The sequence below is a fragment of the Entelurus aequoreus genome, linkage group LG17 (genome assembly GCF_033978785.1).
Source record: "Entelurus aequoreus isolate RoL-2023_Sb linkage group LG17, RoL_Eaeq_v1.1, whole genome shotgun sequence".
In the NCBI taxonomy this organism is placed as follows: domain Eukaryota; kingdom Metazoa; phylum Chordata; class Actinopteri; order Syngnathiformes; family Syngnathidae; genus Entelurus; species Entelurus aequoreus.
Window position 1 is genome coordinate 23,611,229 of NC_084747.1, and position 20,356 is coordinate 23,631,584.

Below are 20,356 nucleotides of genomic sequence, written 5' to 3' on the forward strand. Positions count from 1 at the left end.
CACACACACACTAGAAGTTCCTGATGGAGGAACACTCCTCCCACCTCCACACACACACACACTAGAAGTGTCCTGATGGAGGAACACCTCCTCCCACCTCCACACACACACTAGAAGTGTCCTGATGGAGGAACACCTCCTCCCACCTCCACACACACACTAGAAGTGTCCTGATGGAGGAACACTCCTCCCACCTCCACACACACACACACACACACACACACACTAGAAGTGTCCTGATGGAGGAACACTCCTCCCACCTCCACACACACACACACACACACACACTAGAAGTGTCCTGATGGAGGAACACCTCCTCCCACCTCCACACACACACTAGAAGTGTCCTGATGGAGGAACACTCCTCCCACCTCCACACACACACACACACACACTAGAAGTGTCCTGATGGAGGAACACTCCTCCCACCTCCACACACACACACACACACACACTAGAAGTGTCCTGATGGAGGAACACTCCTCCCACCTCCACACACACACACACACACACACACTAGAAGTGTCCTGATGGAGGAACACCTCCTCCCACCTCCACACACACACTAGAAGTGTCCTGATGGAGGAACACTCCTCCCACCTCCACACACACACACACACACACTAGAAGTGTCCTGATGGAGGAACACTCCTCCCACCTCCACACACACACACACTAGAAGTGTCCTGATGGAGGAACACTCCTCCCACCTCCACACACACACACACTAGAAGTGTCCTGATGGAGGAACACTCCTCCCACCTCCACACACACACACACACACACACTAGAAGTGTCCTGATGGAGGAACACTCCTCCCACCTCCACACACACACACACACACACACACTAGAAGTGTCCTGATGGAGGAACACCTCCTCCCACCTCCACACACACACTAGAAGTGTCCTGATGGAGGAACACTCCTCCCACCTCCACACACACACACACACACACTAGAAGTGTCCTGATGGAGGAACACTCCTCCCACCTCCACACACACACACACTAGAAGTGTCCTGATGGAGGAACACTCCTCCCACCTCCACACACACACACACTAGAAGTGTCCTGATGGAGGAACACTCCTCCCACCTCCACACACACACACACACACACACACACACTAGAAGTGTCCTGATGGAGGAACACCTCCTCCTCGCTCACTGACGGGGTAAGATTCTTTTCTCCTCACTTTTCTTCTGTGCTGTTGTGACGGGTCATGGTGGTCTTTAAATGTTTAGTAGCCATTCTTTTAGTCTTCTTCATTGCCTCGTCACACCTACACACCAACATGTAACTCTGTTTGTGGGCTCCATGTCCAGCTTAGAAGCTTCTATGAAGTCCTGCTCTAATTCTATGAGGTTCTACTACTAGCTTCTATGAAGTCCTGCTATAATTCTATGAGGTTCTACTACTAGGTTCTATGAAGTCCTGCTATAATTCTATGAGGTTCTACTACTCGCTTCTATGAAGTCCTGCTCTAATTCTATGAGGTTCTACTACTAGGTTCTATGAAGTCCTGCTCTAATTCTATGAGGTTCTGTTTGGGTCTATGAAGTTGTACTTTACAGTCTAGTGCTGGAGTCCCTTCAACTTCACTTTTTACTTGTCTTGTAAAATATTTAGTAGCACTTTTGTCTGCTTTTATTGTGAAAGAGCCCTGTAGTGATGATTGACAGCTGTCATGTCCCCCAGGCGGCCATGTTGAAGCCGGGCGAGCCGAGCGCCTTCCTGAAAGTGGACGCGTCGTACTTGCATCACTGGCAGCATCTCTTGCCCGTGCCGCCGGCCCCCGCAGACCCCCTGCGCCCCTCCCGGCTCTACGGCCAGCGAGCAGGAGACGTGCTGGCCAAGGAGCAGAGCTGCGGGGGGGTGGTGTCGTCCAGCGTGAAGAGCGGCGGCGGCGGCGACGACCAAGGCGGGAAAAGTTTGTCGGGGAGGATGAAGCTGAGCGCCGAGGAGCTGGACTACTTCCTGTATGGACAACAGAGGATGGAGATCATCCCCGTCAACAACCACAACCTTGACACCAACAGCCGTATGTACACACACACACACACACACACTCTTTTCTTTCATATTACTCAAATATTTCCAATATTCATTTGGAAAATTTGAATTTTACACAATTTGTCTTAAAAAAAAAGTGACATTAAAAGCTGAAAAAACAACAGTTGTGATTTGTTGGTAAATCATTGTTTATTAAATTCAAGTTAAGTTAAAATAACAACAGATGTGATTTAATTAATGTTTATTAAATTCAAGTTAAGTTAAAATAACAACAGATGTGATTTAATTAATGTTTATTAAATTCAAGTTAAGTTAAAATAACAACAGATGTGATTTAATTAATGTTTATTAAATTCAAGTTAAGTTAAAATAACAGCACATGTGATTTAATTAATGTTTATTTGTTTATTAAATTCAAGTTACGTTAAAATAACAGTTGTGATTTAATTAATGTTTATTTGTTTATTAAATTGAATTTAAGTTGAAATAACAACAGTTGTGATTTAACTAATGTTTATTTGTTTATTACATTTAATTTAAGTTGAAATAACAACAGTTGTGATTTATTGTTAATGTTTATTTGTTTATTACATTTAATTTAAGTTGAAATAACAGTTGTGATTTATTGTTAATTAATGTTTATTTGTTTATTACATATAATTTAAGTTGAAATAACAACAGTTGTGATTTATTGTTAATGTTTATTTGTTTATTACATTTAATTTAAGTTGAAATAACAGTTGTGATTTATTGTTAATTTATGTTTATTTGTTTATTACATTTAATTTAAGTTGAAATAACAGTTGTGATTTATTGTTAATTTATGTTTATTTGTTTATTACATTTAATTTAAGTTGAAATAACAACAGTTGTGATTTATTGTTAATCAATGTTTATTTGTTTATTACATTTAATTTAAGTTGAAATAACAGTTGTGATTTTTTGTTAATTAATGTTTATTTGTTTATTACATTTAATTTAAGTTGAAATAACAACAGTTGTGATTTATTGTTAATCAATGTTTATTTGTTTATTACATTTAATTTAAGTTGAAATAACAGTTGTGATTTATTGTTAATGTTTATTTGTTTATTACATTTAATTTAAGTTGAATAACAGCAGTTGTGATTTATTGTTAATGTTTATTTGTTTATTACATTTCATTTAAGTTGAATAACAGCAGTTGTGATTTATTGTTAATTTATTATTCATTTATTAAGTTCAAATTGAAATAACAGTTGTGATTTATTTATTTATTATTCATTTGTTTAATTCAAGTTAAGTTGAAATATCAGCAGTTGTGATTTATTGTTTATTTATTATTCATTAATTAGGAATTTATTTATTTAATTCCAGTTAAAAAAATAATAAACTACACTTAATTTCACACTCATTTGAAATATGATGTAAACATGGACTAGTTGTTATTGGTGTCCTATTTAGTAGATTGTAAGGTTTAACACACACACACACACACACACACACTAATGTAAAAAAAAAAAAAAAAAAAATCCGAATCATTATTTTGGTGAGATTCTTCTGCATTATTTCATGTTAAGAAAAAGTAGATTGAGTTTGCCGCAAAAGCCAAAGTGTGTTTGTGTTCAAAGTGAAGTGTGACGACGTGCGTGATGAAGATGTGTGTGAGTTTGTGTGTGTCTGTGTGTGTGTGTCTGTGTGCGTGTGTGTGTGTGTGTGTGTGTGTGTGTGTGTGTGTGTGTGTGTGTGTGCATGTGTGTGTGTGTGTGTGCGTGTGTGTGTGCGTGCGTGTGTGTAGTGAGTGATAAAACGGTTCATCAGCAGTAATCTGCGTCGATACGCGCCAACACACCCGATGAGGGATGGAGGGACAAGCAGGAATTAATTGCTGTATATAGTTTTGTGTTTGCCAGAGAAGGGGGGGTCACCAAGTGGGGGGGGGGGGGTCATTGATCTACCAGCTCGCTATTTATCATCCCAACACAACCATGTTGAGGTCGGGAGGAAATAAAGCGCTCACACACACTAATAATAAATATTATTATTAGTGTGTGTGATCGCTTTATTTACTCTCTACACCAGGGGTGTCAAACGTACGGCCCGAGGGCCGGATCAGGCCCGCGGACAGGTTTTATCGGCCCGCGGGATGAGTTTGCCAAGTATAAAATGTAACCTGAAATGTTTTAATGAAAGAAACAGCTGTTCTAAATGTGTCCACTGGATGTCACAATAGCAATTCTTTGTATCTTTGTAGATGATGCTACATATGTACAAAATAAACCACATGATGTTAGTACATCAGTCGAGGAAAATGATCAAACTACATAAATAACATGCTTTAATTTGATTTTGATATTATTTTTTTATCTTGATAGATTGAAAATCAACACCAGTGAGTTGACTGATGAACATTATCACATAATTTATTCAGAAAATATAAATAACGACAAATAAAGATAGAATACTATTAACCACAACATGTAAGTGCAAAAAAACCCCAACAACATTATGATTTGTACATTTTCAGAATGTACTTGTTCTATTTTCAAACAAATAAAACAACCTGAAGTTGTCTTTATTTTTAAGTCATTGTGCCGTGATTTTACCAGTTCGGCCCATTTGGGAGTAGATTTTTCTCCATGTGGCCCCCCATCTAAAATGAGTTTGACACCCCTGCTCTACACACTTCTCACACACACACTAATAATAAATATTATTATTAGTGTGTGTGAGCGCTTTATTTACTCTCTACACACTTCTCACACACACACTAATAATAAATATTATTATTAGTGTGTGTGAGCGCTTTATTTACTCTCTACACACTTCTCACACACACTAATAATAAATATTATTATTAGTGTGTGTGAGCGCTTTATTTACTCTCTACACACTTCTCACACACACTAATAATAAATATTATTATTAGAGTAAATAAAGCGCTCACACACACTAATAATAATATTTATTATTAGTGTGTGTGAGAAGTGTGTAGAGAGTAAATAAAGCACTCACACACACTAATAATAAATATTATTATTAGTGTGTGTGAGCGCTTTATTTACTCTAATAATAATATTTATTATTAGTGTGTGTGAGCGCTTTATTTACTCTAATAATAATATTTATTATTAGTGTGTGTGAGAAGTGTGTAGAGAGTAAATAAAGCACTCACACACACTAATAATAAATATTATTATTAGTGTGTGTGAGCGCTTTATTTACTCTAATAATAATATTTATTATTAGTGTGTGTGAGCGCTTTATTTACTCTAATAATAATATTTATTATTAGTGTGTGTGAGAAGTGTGGAGAGAGTAAATAAAGCACTCACACACACTAATAATAAATATTATTATTAGTGTGTGTGAGAAGTGTGTAGGGAGTAAATAAAGCACTCACACACACTAATAATAAATATTATTATTAGTGTGTGTGAGAAGTGTGTAGGGAGTAAATAAAGCACTCACACACACTAATAATAAATATTATTATTAGTGTGTGTGTAGAGAGTAAATAAAGCACTCACACACTGTAATAATAATAATGATAATGATTATTAGTGCTGTAAGAATTAAGAGGAGTACAAATAACAGTCATGGTTTTCATTTCCAATCCCAACACTGCAAATAATACACATGGCTTTAAAGTATCATCTTTATTTCCTAATAGGCTGTTGGCATCATTATTAGGTTTATCATCATTGTTGTTATTGCTGACATCTCCCATAATGCACTTTGATTTGTCCCAAACGAGCGTCACTCTGCGCCCGCCGCTCTCATCGCTGCCGCGCTTCAACGTTTACTACCCGCGCTGAATTCATTTGATACTATGTTAGTACAATTACACTTTCATACTATCTTACTTTTATACTATCTTACTTTTATACTATGTTAGTACAATTACACTTTTATACTATCTTACTTTTATACTATGTTAGTACAATTACACTTTCATACTATCTTACTTTTATACTATCTTACTTTTATACTATGTTAGTACAATTACACTTTTATACTATCTTACTTTTATACTATGTTAGTACAATTACACTTTTATACTATCTTACTTTTATACTATCTTACTTTTATACTATGTTAGTACAATTACACTTTTATACTATCTTACTTTTATACTATCTTACTTTTATACTATGTTAGTACAATTACACTTTTATACTATCTTACTTTTATACTATCTTACTTTTATACTATGTTAGTACAATTACACTTTTATACTATCTTACTTTTATACTATCTTACTTTTATACTATGTTAGTACAATTACACTTTTATACTATCTTACTTTTATACTATGTTAGTACAATTACACTTTTATACTATCTTACTTTTATACTATTTTAGTACAATTACACTTTTATACTATCTTACTTTTATACTATCTTACTTTTATACTATGTTAGTACAATTACACTTTTATACTATCTTACTTTTATACTATTTTAGTACAATTACACTTTTATACTATCTTACTTTTATACTATCTTACTTTTATACTATGTTAGTACAATTACACTTTTATACTATCTTACTTTTATACTATGTTAGTACAATTACACTTTTATGCTATCTTACTTTTATACTATGTTAGTACAATTACACTTTTATACTATCTTACTTTTATACTATCTTACTTTTATACTATGTTAGTACAATTACACTTTTATACTATCTTACTTTTATACTATGTTAGTACAATTACACTTTTATACTATCTTACTTTTATACTATGTTAGTACAATTACACTTTTATACTATCTTACTTTTATACTATGTTAGTACAATTACACTTTTATAATATCTTACTTTTATACTATGTTAGTACAATTACACTTTTATACTATCTTACTTTTATACTATGTTAATACAATTACACTTTTATACTATCTTACTTTTATACTATGTTAGTACAATTACACTTTTATACTATCTTACTTTTATACTATGTTAGTACAATTACACTTTTATACTATCTTACTTTTATACTATGTTAGTACAATTACACTTTTATACTATCTTACTTTTATACTATCTTACTTTTATACTATGTTAGTAAAATTACACTTTTATACTATCTTACTTTTATAATATGTTAGTAAAATTACACTTTTATAATATCTTACTTTTATACTGTTAGTACAATTACACTTTTATACTATCTTACTTTTATACTATCTTACTTTTATACTATGTTAATACAATTACACTTTTATACTATCTTACTTTTATACTATCTTACTTTTATACTATGTTAATACAATTACACTTTTATACTATCTTACTTTTATACTGTTAGTAAAAGTACACTTTTATACTATCTTACTTTTATACTATGTTAGTAAAAGTAGGCTTTAATACTCAACGAGTAAAAGTAGACTTAATAATTCAACAATTCTGCACAAAAAAAACTATTTATTTAATTGGAATATTAGTGTCACGCATGCTGTAAAATGTCATTGTTTTGTATTAAAATGTTTTTCATGAACACAATATAATGTAGTATTTTAGTGCTTTTACAAGATATGAAACACTGTTTAAAATGTCTTTGTTGCACTTGAATGGACGGAGCGCCTGTGACATATTGTTCACTCACACACACACACACACACACACACACACACACACACACACACACACACACACACACACACACACACACACACACACACACACACACACACACACACACACACACACACACACACACACACCTTCAAAGGATCCTTAATTGTGTGTGTGTGTGTGTGTGTGTTACAAGGAGAAAATAGTGTCCAATCCAATACTAGCGTGAGTACACTGAGAGTGTAGTACTATATTACTGTCAAAGTACACATAGTTGAAAGGACCATCACAATATTTACCTTCTTCTCTCCTTTTCATGATAAATTGCAACTACTCCTCACACACACACGTGACTAATGAAGTGTGTAATTACAGTAAGATGATGATGTGAAGAAATGTCCACGTGTGGTTGCTAGGCAACAAGCGGCAAAGTGACGCGAGGGAACTTCCCAAAGTGTCAAAAATGTTTGAGACCGCTGGCACATCTAAACCTTAGCACTAATGTTAGCTCAGGAAAATCTACTGCTGGTAAAATCTTGGCACGATAACGTAAAAATAAAGACAACTTCAGATTGCTTTCTTTGGCCAGAAAATACAAGTGAAAATGTGCACGTGACAAATAATCCTGTCGACAAACACTTCAAGCTTGTTGAAAAATCTGAGTAAAAAAAACGGTGCAGTTTGAAAAAGACAAGAAAGGACACTTTGTGAATCTGCAAAGCCACGATTGACACGATACAGCCTGTGAGAAGTCCTAAATCCTCTTCAACATCCCTCTTTCTTGCTTGGACAGAAGATGGATGCTTATCCAAATGTGTCTGAAAGAAGGAATTCAAAAATGTTTGGAGTAGGGCTGGGCGATATGGCCGTTTTTTAATATCCCCATATTTAAGGCCATGTCACGAAACACCATATATATGTGGATATGTTGCCTTAGCCTTGAATGAACACTTGATGCATATAATCACAGCAGTATGATGATTCTATGTGTCTACATTCAAACATTCTTCTTCATACTGCATTCATATATGCTACTTTTAAAGGCCTACTGAAATGAATTGTTTTTATTTAAACGGGGATAGCAGATCTATTCTATGTGTCATACTTGATCATTTCGCGATATTGCCATATTTTTGCTGAAAGGATTTAGTAGAGAACAACGACGATAAAGATTGCAACTTTTGGTATCTGATAAAAAAAAGGCTTGCCCCTACCGGAAGTAGCGTGACGTAGTCAGTTGAACATATACGCAAAGTTCCCTATTGTTTACAATGATGGCCGCATGAAGTGAGAGAGATTCGGACCGAGAAAGCGACAATTTCCCCATTAATTTGAGCGAGGATGAAAGATTTGTGGATGAGTAAAGTGCAAGTGAAGGACTAGTGGGGAGTTGAAGCTATTCAGATAGGGAAGATGCTGTGAGAGTGACCTGATATTCAGCTGGGAATGACTACAACAGTAAATAAACACAAGACATATATATACTCTATTAGCCACAACACAACCAGGCTTATATTTAATATGACACAAATTAATCCTGCATTAAAACACCTGCGTGTTTGTTATGCTAGCTCCTAGCTCCTCTGCTAGCTCCTAGCTCCATAGAACACGCCAATACAATTCAAACACCTGATCAACACACACAATCACTCAGCCCAAAAGACCGTTCACCTAACCCAAGTTTCATAAAGCTTATATATTTTTAAAAAGTTACGTACGTGACGCGCACGTACGGTACGGTACGTGTTATGCTAGCTCCTAGCTCCTCTGCTAGCTCCTAGCTCCATAGAACACGCCAATACAATTCAAACACCTGATCAACACACACAATCACTCAGCCCAAAAGACCGTTCACCTAACCCAAGGTTCATAAAGCTTATATATTTTTAAAAAGTTACGTACGTGACGCGCACATACGGTCAAGTTATCGAATGTTTAGCAGCCAAGGCTGCATACTCACGGTACCTGATATTCAGCTGGGAATGACTACAACAGTAAATAAACACAAGACATATATATACTCTATTAGCCACAACACAACCAGGCTTATATTTAATATGCCACAAATTAATCCTGCATAAAACACCTGCGTGTTTGTTATGCTAGCTCCTAGCTCCTATGCTAGCTCCTAGCTCCATAGAACACGCCAATACAATTCAAACACCTGATCAACACACACAATCACTCAGCCCAAAAGACCGTTCACCTAACCCAAGGTTCATAAAGCTTATATATTTTTAAAAAGTTACGTACATACGCAAAAAAAAGTTGCGCACATACGGTCAAGCGATCAAATGTTTAGAAGCCAAAGCTGCATACTCACAGTAGCACGTCTGCGTCTTTGTCATCCAAATCAAAGTAATCCTGGTAAGAGTCTGTGTTGTCCCAGTTCTCTACAGGCGTCTGTGTATCGAAGTCAAAAGTCCTCCTGGTTAGAGTCTCTGTTATCCGAGTTCTTCCATCTTGACTGCATCTTTCGGGAATGTAAACAAAGAAGCGCCGGCTGTGTACTGTTGTTGCTGACTACGTTTGAAAAATACGTCCATTTCGCACCGACAACTTTCTTCTTTGCTTGCTCAGCTTCCTTCTCCATAATGCAATGAACATGATTGAAACAGATTCACCAACACAGATGTCCAGAATACTGTGGAATTATGAAATGAAAACAGAGCTTTTTCGTATTGGCTTCAATGTGGAAGGCATACCCGTGTTCGCCGGTCTACGTCACGCGCATACGTCATCCTCAGAGGCGTTTCGAACCGGAAGTTTAGCGGCAAATTTAAAATGTCACTTTATAAGTTAACCCGGCCGTATTGGCATGTGTTATAATGTTAAGATTTCATCATTGATATATAAACTATCAGACTGCGTGGTCGCTAGTCGTGGCTTTCAGTAGGACTTTAAACTTTCATGCAGAGTGAAACCACAACTAAAAGTGTATTTATGAAACAGTTATTAAGCAGTGGCACAAACATTCATGTCATTTCAAAACAGAAAGTGCAAGATTGTCAGAGACATTTTAAAACAAGCTATTAGTGCACTTTTGTGCATGATGTCACACAAGATATTTCAATAAGTGTCAAATAAAAATGAGCTGCATAATAGGACATCAAAGAATGTATGTCCTTCATCATCATCATCATTTATTTTTATTCCTTTCATGAAAATGCATGTATACAAGCCATATACAGTTGACACTTTCATTGTTTTTTTGTTTCTTATACATTTCCTTAATCAGAAGTATGTCCTTCACTATGTGGTAGGTTCCTGCATAATAGGACATCAAATAGTGTATGTCCTTCACTATGTGGTAGGTTCCTGCATAATAGGACATCAAATAGTGTATGTCCTTCACTATGTGGTAGGTTCCTGCATAATAGGACATCAAATAGTGTATGTCCTTCACTATGTGGTAGGTTCCTGCATAATAGGACATCAAATAGTGTATGTCCTTCACTATGTGGTAGGTTCCTGCATAATAGGACATCAAATAGTGTATGTCCTTCACTACGTGGTAGGTTCCTGCATAATAGGACATCAAATAGTGTATGTCCTTCACTACGTGGTAGGTTCCTGCATAATAGGACATCAAATAGTGTATGTCCTTCACTATGTGGTAGGTTCCTGCGGACGTTATCTCCTTCTGTTGTTGACTATTTGTTTCATATGGTGTTGATGTGGAAATGGTTGCTTGTCATGAATGCTAACATACATATATACACAGGTAGTCATGAATGCTAACATACATATATACACACAGGTAGTCATGAATGCTAACATACATATATACACACAGGTAGTCATGAATGCTAACAAACATATATACACACAAGTATTCATGAATGCTAACATACATATATACACACAGGTATTCATGAATGCTAACATACATATATACACACAGGTAGTCATGAATGCTAACATACATATATACACACAAGTATTCATGAATGCTAACATACATATATACACACAAGTATTCATGAATGCTAACATACATATATACACACAAGTATTCATGAATGCTAACATACATATATACACACAGGTAGTCATGAATGCTAACATACATATATACACACAAGTATTCATGAATGCTAACATACATATATACACACAAGTATTCATGAATGCTAACATACATATATACACACAGGTATTCATGAATGCTAACATACATATATACACACAGGTAGTCATGAATGCTAACATACATATATACACACAAGTATTCATGAATGCTAACATACATATATACACACAAGTATTCATGAATGCTAACATACATATATACACACAGGTATTCATGAATGCTAACATACATATATACACACAAGTATTCATGAATGCTAACATACATATATACACACAGGTAGTCATGAATGCTAACATACATATATACACACAGGTATTCATGAATGCTAACATACATATATACACACAGGTAGTCATGAATGCTAACATACATATATACACACAAGTATTCATGAATGCTAACATACATATATACACACAGGTATTCATGAATGCTAACATACATTACATATACACACAGGTAGTCATGAATGCTAACATACATACTGTATATACAAACAGGTAGTCATGAATGCTAACATACATACTGTATATACAAACAGGTAGTCATGAATGCTAACATACATTACATATACACACAGGTAGTCATGAATGCTAACATACATACTGTATATACACACAGGTAGTCATGAATGCTAACATACATTACATACACACACAGGTAGTCATGAATGCTAACATACATACTGTATATACAAACAGGTAGTCATGAATGCTAACATACATTACATACACACACAGGTAGTCATGAATGCTAACATACATACTGTATATACAAACAGGTAGTCATGAATGCTAACATACATTACATATACACACAGGTAGTCATGAATGCTAACATACATACTGTATATACACACAGGTAGTCATGAATGCTAACATACATTACATACACACACAGGTAGTCATGCATGCTAACATACATACTGTATATACAAACAGGTAGTCATGAATGCTAACATACATTATATACACACACAGGTAGTCATGAATGCTAACATACATTACATATACACACAGGTAGTCATGAATGCTAGCATACATACTGTATATACAAACAGGTAGTCATGAATGCTAACATACATTACATACACACACAGGTAGTCATGAATGCTAACATACATACTGTATATACTAACAGGTAGTCATGAATGCTAACATACATTACATATACACACAGGTAGTCATGAATGCTAACATACATACTGTATATACACACAGGTAGTCATGAATGCTAACATACATACTGTATATACTAACAGGTAGTCATGAATGCTAACATACATTACATATACAAACAGGTAGTCATGAATGCTAACATACATACTGTATATACACACAGGTAGTCATGAATGCTAACATACATACTGTATATACACACAGGTAGTCATGAATGCTAACATACATACTGTATATACAAACAGGTAGTCATGAATGCTAACATACATTACATATACACACAGGTAGTCATGAATGCTAACATACATTTTATATACACACAGGTAGTCATGAATGCTAACATACATACTGTATATACAAACAGGTAGTCATGAATGCTAACATACATTACATATACACACAGGTAGTCATGAATGCTAACATACATTTTATATACACACAGGTAGTCATGAATGCTAACATACATACTGTATATACAAACAGGTAGTCATGAATGCTAACATACATTACATATACACACAGGTAGTCATGAATGCTAACATACATTTTATATACACACAGGTAGTCATGAATGCTAACATACATACTGTATATACCAGGGGTCGGCAACCTTTACCACTCAAAGAGCCATTTTGGCAAGTTTCACAAATTAAAGAAAGTAATGGGAGCCACAAAAAATTTAAAATTTAAAATGAAAAAACACCGCATACTAAGCTTAAATGCTTTGTGCTAAGTTAACCAGGGGTCTCAGACACACGCACCGGCACGCACTTTAATGTGGAAATGTGATGTTAGTGCGGCCCGCGAGTTTTGAATGAATGGCGCTTGATAGCATCATACTTGCCAACCCTCTCATTTTTCCCGAGAGACTCCCGAATATCAGGGCGTGATGACACTGCTTTTGGCCCCCTCTACAGTCTGTCCAAACAGTGTACCTGCTCGACCACATGTAGAATGCAGTTTCAACTAGCTCACGTAAGTGACAGCAAGGCGTACTACCTCAGCAGCCACACATCTTACACTGACGGTACCAATACCCAGAATCCCATGCAGCCCTAACTCTTCCGCTCAACCAACGCAAGGGGGGGCGGGGGGGGGGGGGGTTTGATGTGTGGGGGGATTTGGTGGTAGCGGGGGTGTATAATGTAGACCGGAAGAGTTAGGGCTGCATGGGATTCTGGGTATTGGTTGTGTTGTGTTTATGTTGTGTTACTGGGATGTTCTCCAGAAATGTGTTTTTCATTCTTTTTTGGTGTGGGTTCACAGTGTGGCGCATATTTGTAACGTAACAATGTTGAAGTTGTTGGATACGGCTACCGTCAGTGTAAGCTGTGTGGCTGATGACTAAGTATGCTTTGCTGTCTCCTACGTTTGCAAGTAAAAGCAACATGCAACATGTGGCCGGGCTGGCACGCTGTTTGTAAAATGCTATAAAGGACAATTACTGCACTGCATTTAGGGCACTCCCTTTATTTAGTAATTAGAGTGTAAACAGAATTATATTTTCCCTGGGAGTAATCTAGGAGAGGCACTGAGATCCATAAGTCTCCTGGGAAAATCGGGGGGTATGTAGCTGAGCCGCATCAGAGTGGTCAAAGAGCCGCATGCGGCTCCGGAGCCGCGGGTTGCCGACCCCTGGTATATACACACAGGTAGTCATGAATGCTAACATACATTACATACACACACAGGTAGTCATGAATGCTAACATACATACTGTATATACACACACAGGTAGTCATGAATGCTAACATACATTACATATACACACAGGTAGTCATGAATGCTAACATACATTACATATACACACAGGTAGTCATGAATGCTAACATACATACTGTATATACACACAGGTAGTCATGAATGCTAACATACATTACATATACACACAGGTAGTCATGAATGCTAACATACATACTGTATATACACACAGGTAGTCATGAATGCTAACATACATTACATACACACACAGGTAGTCATGAATGCTAACATACATACTGTATATACACACAGGTAGTCATGAATGCTAACATACATACTGTATATACACACAGGTAGTCATGAATGCTAACATACATTACATACACACACAGGTAGTCATGAATGCTAACATACATTACATACACACACAGGTAGTCATGAATGCTAACATACATTACATACACACACAGGGTCCATTGCCAGGGTTAATGTGGTCAACATATATCAAATAAAACTAAATAAGATAGGGCTCAGAATAGGTTTCTTAACAAAACCTTTCTACATATAAAGTGCAACATTAAACTGCTTCAAGTTGTTGTTCAGATGAAATAAAATGACAAAACTTGTCTACTACATATAAAAAGTGCAACATTAAACAGTTTCAAGTCAACTCATGTTTCTTGCCACAAAAATCCACTTTGTGTGCAGAAAGAGCAAACCTGCTTGCAGTGACAATGTCTCCAGCTGGGGAAAATACCCTTTCACTGGGCACGGAGCTAGCAGGTATGGCGAGGTAGTGCCTGGCTAAGTTGGCAGTAAGAGGATATATGAATGTAGTGCCTGGCTAAGTTGTCAGTAAGAGGATATATGAATGTAGTGCCTGGCTAAGTTGTCAGTAAGAGGATATATGAATGTAGTGCCTGGCTAAGTTGGCAGTAAGAGGATATATGAATGTAGTGCCTGGCTAAGTTGGCAGTAAGAGGATATTAGTGCCTGGCTAAGTTGGCAGTAAGAGGATATTAGTGCCTGGCTAAGTTGGCAGTAAGAGGATATTAGTGCCTGGCTAAGTTGTCAGTAAGAGGATATATGAATGTAGTGCCTGGCTAAGTTGTCAGTAAGGATATATGAATGTAGTGCCTGGCTAAGTTGGCAGTAGGAGGATATATGAATGTAGTGCCTGGCTAAGTTGGCAGTAAGAGGATATATGAATGTAGTGCCTGGCTAAGTTGTCAGTAAGAGGATATATGAATGTAGTGCCTGGCTAAGTTGGCAGTAAGAGGATATATGAATGTAGTGCCTGGCTAAGTTGGCAGTAAGAGGATATTTAGTGCCTGGCTAAGTTGGCAGTAAGAGGATATATGAATGTAGTGCCTGGCTAAGTTGGCAGTAAGAGGATATATGAATGTAGTGCCTGGCTAAGTTGTCAGTAAGAGGATATATGAATGTAGTGCCTGGCTAAGTTGTCAGTAAGAGGATATATGAATGTAGTGCCTGGCTAAGTTGTCAGTAAGAGGATATATGAATGTAGTGCCTGGCTAAGTTGTCAGTAAGAGGATATATGAATGTAGTGCCTGGCTAAGTTGGCAGTAGGAGGATATATGAATGTAGTGCCTGGCTAAGTTGGCAGTAAGAGGATATATGAATGTAGTGCCTGGCTAAGTTGTCAGTAAGAGGATATATGAATGTAGTGCCTGGCTAAGTTGGCAGTAAGAGGATATATGAATGTAGTGCCTGGCTAAGTTGGCAGTAAGAGGATATTAGTGCCTGGCTAAGTTGGCAGTAAGAGGATATATGAATGTAGTGCCTGGCTAAGTTGGCAGTAAGAGGATATATGAATGTAGTGCCTGGCTAAGTTGTCAGTAAGAGGATATATGAATGTAGTGCCTGGCTAAGTTGGCAGTAAGAGGATATATGAATGTAGTGCCTGGCTAAGTTGGCAGTAAGAGGATATATGAATGTAGTGCCTGGCTAAGTTGGCAGTAAGAGGATATATGAATGTAGTGCCTGGCTAAGTTGGCAGTAAGAGGATATATGAATGTAGTGCCTGGCTAAGTTGGCAGTAAGAGGATATATGAATGTAGTGCCTGGCTAAGTTGTCAGTAAGAGGATATATGAATGTAGTGCCTGGCTAAGTTGGCAGTAAGAGGATATATGAATGTAGTGCCTGGCTAAGTTGGCAGTAAGAGGATATATGAATGTAGTGCCTGGCTAAGTTGTCAGTAAGAGGATATATGAATGTAGTGCCTGGCAAAGTTGGCAGTAAGAGGATATATGAATGTAGTGCCTGGCTAAGTTGGCAGTAAGAGGATATATGAATGTAGTGCCTGGCTAAGTTGTCAGTAAGAGGATATATGAATGTAGTGCCTGGCTAAGTTGTCAGTAAGAGGATATATGAATGTAGTGCCTGGCTAAGTTGGCAGTAAGAGGATATATGAATGTAGTGCCTGGCTAAGTTGGCAGTAAGAGGATATATGAATGTAGTGCCTGGCTAAGTTGGCAGTAAGAGGATATATGAATGTAGTGCCTGGCTAAGTTGGCAGTAAGAGGATATATGAATGTAGTGCCTGGCTAAGTTGGCAGTAAGAAGATATATGAATGTAGTGCCTGGCTAAGTTGGCAGTAAGAGGATATATGAATGTAGTGCCTGGCTAAGTTGTCAGTAAGAGGATATATGAATGTAGTGCCTGGCTAAGTTGGCAGTAAGAGGATATATGAATGTAGTGCCTGGCTAAGTTGGCAGTAAGAGGATATATGAATGTAGTGCCTGGCTAAGTTGTCAGTAAGAGGATATATGAATGTAGTGCCTGGCTAAGTTGTCAGTAAGAGGATATATGAATGTAGTGCCTGGCTAAGTTGTCAGTAAGAGGATATATGAATGTAGTGCCTGGCTAAGTTGGCAGTAAGAGGATATATGAATGTAGTGCCTGGCTAAGTTGGCAGTAAGAGGATATATGAATGTAGTGCCTGGCTAAGTTGGCAGTAAGAGGATATATGAATGTAGTGCCTGGCTAAGTGGCAGTAAGAGGATATATGAATGTAGTGCCTGGCTAAGTTGGCAGTAAGAGGATATTAGTGCCTGGCTAAGTTGGCAGTAAGAGGATATTAGTGCCTGGCTAAGTTGGCAGTAAGAGGATATTAGTGCCTGGCTAAGTTGTCAGTAAGAAGATATATGAATGTAGTGCCTGGCTAAGTTGGCAGTAAGAAGATATATGAATGTGGCTAAGTTGGCAGTAAGAGGATATTAGTGCCTGGCTAAATTGGCAGTAAGAGGATATTAGTGCCTGGCTAAGTTGGCAGTAAGAAGATATATGAATGTAGTGCCTGGCTAAGTTGGCAGTAAGAGGATATATGAATGTAGTGCCTGGCTAAGTTGGCAGTAAGAGGATATATGAATGTAGTGCCTGGCTAAGTTGGCAGTAAGAGGATATTAGTGCCTGGCTAAGTTGGCAGTAAGAAGATATATGAATGTGGCTAAGTTATATGAATAGTTCTTCCTGCAGAATCTAGTGGAAAGCTTGAGACTGCTTTGTATGAGGCCACGCTTGAAATGGGTTAGCATGTTGGACATGTTGCCAGAAGCATACCCTACCGCTGCTGAACAATGTCTGCAAACCGCTTTCGCTTTGTCCACCTCTCGTCCTCCATTGTTGTATCGCACCTCGAAGGGGAGATATTGAGGAGGCAGGAGGGTCTTCCAGCTCTGGCCTTTGCATGTTGTCGTAGCTAGCATGCCATGTGTTGTGCCTCAGTGTGCATTCTTTACACAACGTGCGGTACGCTGCTTATGTCCGTCCGTGGTGCGGTTCGCTACTTAATATGCCCGTGTGGAAACTCGTTGGGTGCACCTCCGTTCCAAACTGAACCCCCCGTACCGAAAGGGTTGAATACAAATACACGTAGCGTTACACCCCTAGTATACATACATTTAACAACTTAGTATTACATATTTATTTTTATCCTGTGGCTGCTTTTTGTACAAGGCACTTTGTTGAGACTTTTAATGATTTTTTAAATGAAAAACTACTAGCATCTTCTTCTGGTGTTATTATAGAATGTGGTCGTGTTTAGAGACTACTTCTGTCCCTCCATGTCCGCATGACGTCACACTTACTTGGCGCTGCTCCTCCAGTTGGACTTTCTTTCCTTAAACTACGCCACTGTCCTCTTAATATTTGCACTCTTTGTAGATGGCTGTCTGTGGGTATATCTGCATTATACATCAAAATCACAGACATGCTGACAACGCTCCAGACAATTTTCGGTAATCAAAGTCTTTTTCCTGTGGTGGAGTTTTGGGTACATCGATTGTCAATAGTGCACACATAAATACAGGTATATCAATTCATTCTGTAACCACCAGCTAATGTTTTATGTTGGTGTGGTTTGGATTTAATGTCAGTTTTTCCCACGTTTGCAAACATATCGTGATTGGCGGAGATTGAGGGAGTGTTGTGTAAGCATGGAGACAGAAGTGTTTGCACGGGAGGTAAAAGCTGTTGGAATTGTGCCGTTTGTTATCGTAAGATTGGTAATAAAAGTTAAAAATAGCGTAGGACTTTGTGTGATTTGCAATATATTATGTTACTTTGATTTGTTGTCAAGTACAAAAAAACAACTTCTTTTCAAGGTAAGGAAAATGTGCGCCACATTCAATGACTCTTCTTCTTCTGTTGTTCCTGAAAGGAGACAGCAGGCATAAACACAATTGCTATTGCGACATCTAGTGGATTGATTTAGAACAGCAGTTTCTAGGTCTGCTGGGACGGAGCGTACGTTTGACAGCCCTGTCTTATCCAATCCAATCCACTTTATTTATATAGCACATTTAAACAACAAAGTGTTTCCAAAGTGCTGCACAACAATATTAAAAACAATATTCAAATATTATCCTTAGCTTCACCAATGACTGAATAAAAACAAAAAATAAATACATATAAAACCAATATATATAAAAAAAAACCAATATAAAATAAATATGATTAAAAATGATTTTAAAGGGTAAAACCAATTAAAACAGTAAATAGAAATGAAAATGTTAAAAACACAGAGGACAACAGAGGAGCACACAACTCACGTAGTGTTAAAAGCCAAAGAATAAAAGTGGGTCTTAAGACGAGACTTAAAACACTCCACTTTGGGAGCAGTTTGAACATGGAGGGGCAGAGTGTTCCAGAGCTTAGGGCCGACTACAGAGAAGGCCCTGTCTCCCCTGGTTTTAAGTCTGGTCTTGGGCACTACGAGCTGGACCTGGCTTTCGGACCTCAGAGCGCGCGCAGGAGTGTAAATTTGGATGAGGTCCGAGATATATTGAGGTGCCAGTCCATGTAAAGCTTTAAAAACCAACAGCAAGGTTTTAAAATCAATTGTAAAATGAACAGGGAGCCAGTGCAAACTCTGAAGAATATGCTGGCGTCTCCTGGCCCCTGTTAAAAGTCCTGCTGCCGCCTTCTGGACTAACTGCAACCGGGAGAGAGCTTTTTGGCTAATGCCAGCATAAAGTGCATCGCAGTAGTCCAGGCCACTTGAAATAAAAGCATGCACCACTTCTTCAAAAAGGTTCAAAGATAAAAACGGTCTTACCTTTACTAAAAGACGAAGATGATAAAAACAGGATTTTAAAACGCCATTGACTTGTTTGTCAAGTTTAAAATGGCTGTCTATAGTGACGCCAAGACTGGTGACACATCATTTTGCAATGGTCCCAAATCAGTGAGGGCCGGACCAAAAACTGAAATTTCCGTTTTTCCCTCATTCATTATTAAAACATTCTGGGCTAACCAAGCCTTGACATGACATAGACAGTTGA

At 37.4% G+C, this 20,356-nt stretch overlaps 1 protein-coding gene across 5 annotated transcripts in view; it reads left to right on the forward strand.

Moving 5' to 3' along the window:
- Window positions 1–20,356, forward strand: part of LOC133632718 (putative histone-lysine N-methyltransferase PRDM6) — a 98,603-nt gene that overhangs the window by 19,957 nt on the left and 58,290 nt on the right. For 4 of the 5 annotated variants that reach the window (XM_062025329.1, XM_062025327.1, XM_062025328.1 and 1 more), the window contains one exon: window positions 1,699–2,041. In XM_062025329.1, coding sequence (XP_061881313.1) covers window positions 1,699–2,041 — 343 coding nt within the window. Of the gene's footprint in view, window positions 1–1,132; window positions 1,175–1,698; window positions 2,042–20,356 lie in introns of those variants that run through there. The other variant, XM_062025331.1, reaches the window with a different exon arrangement.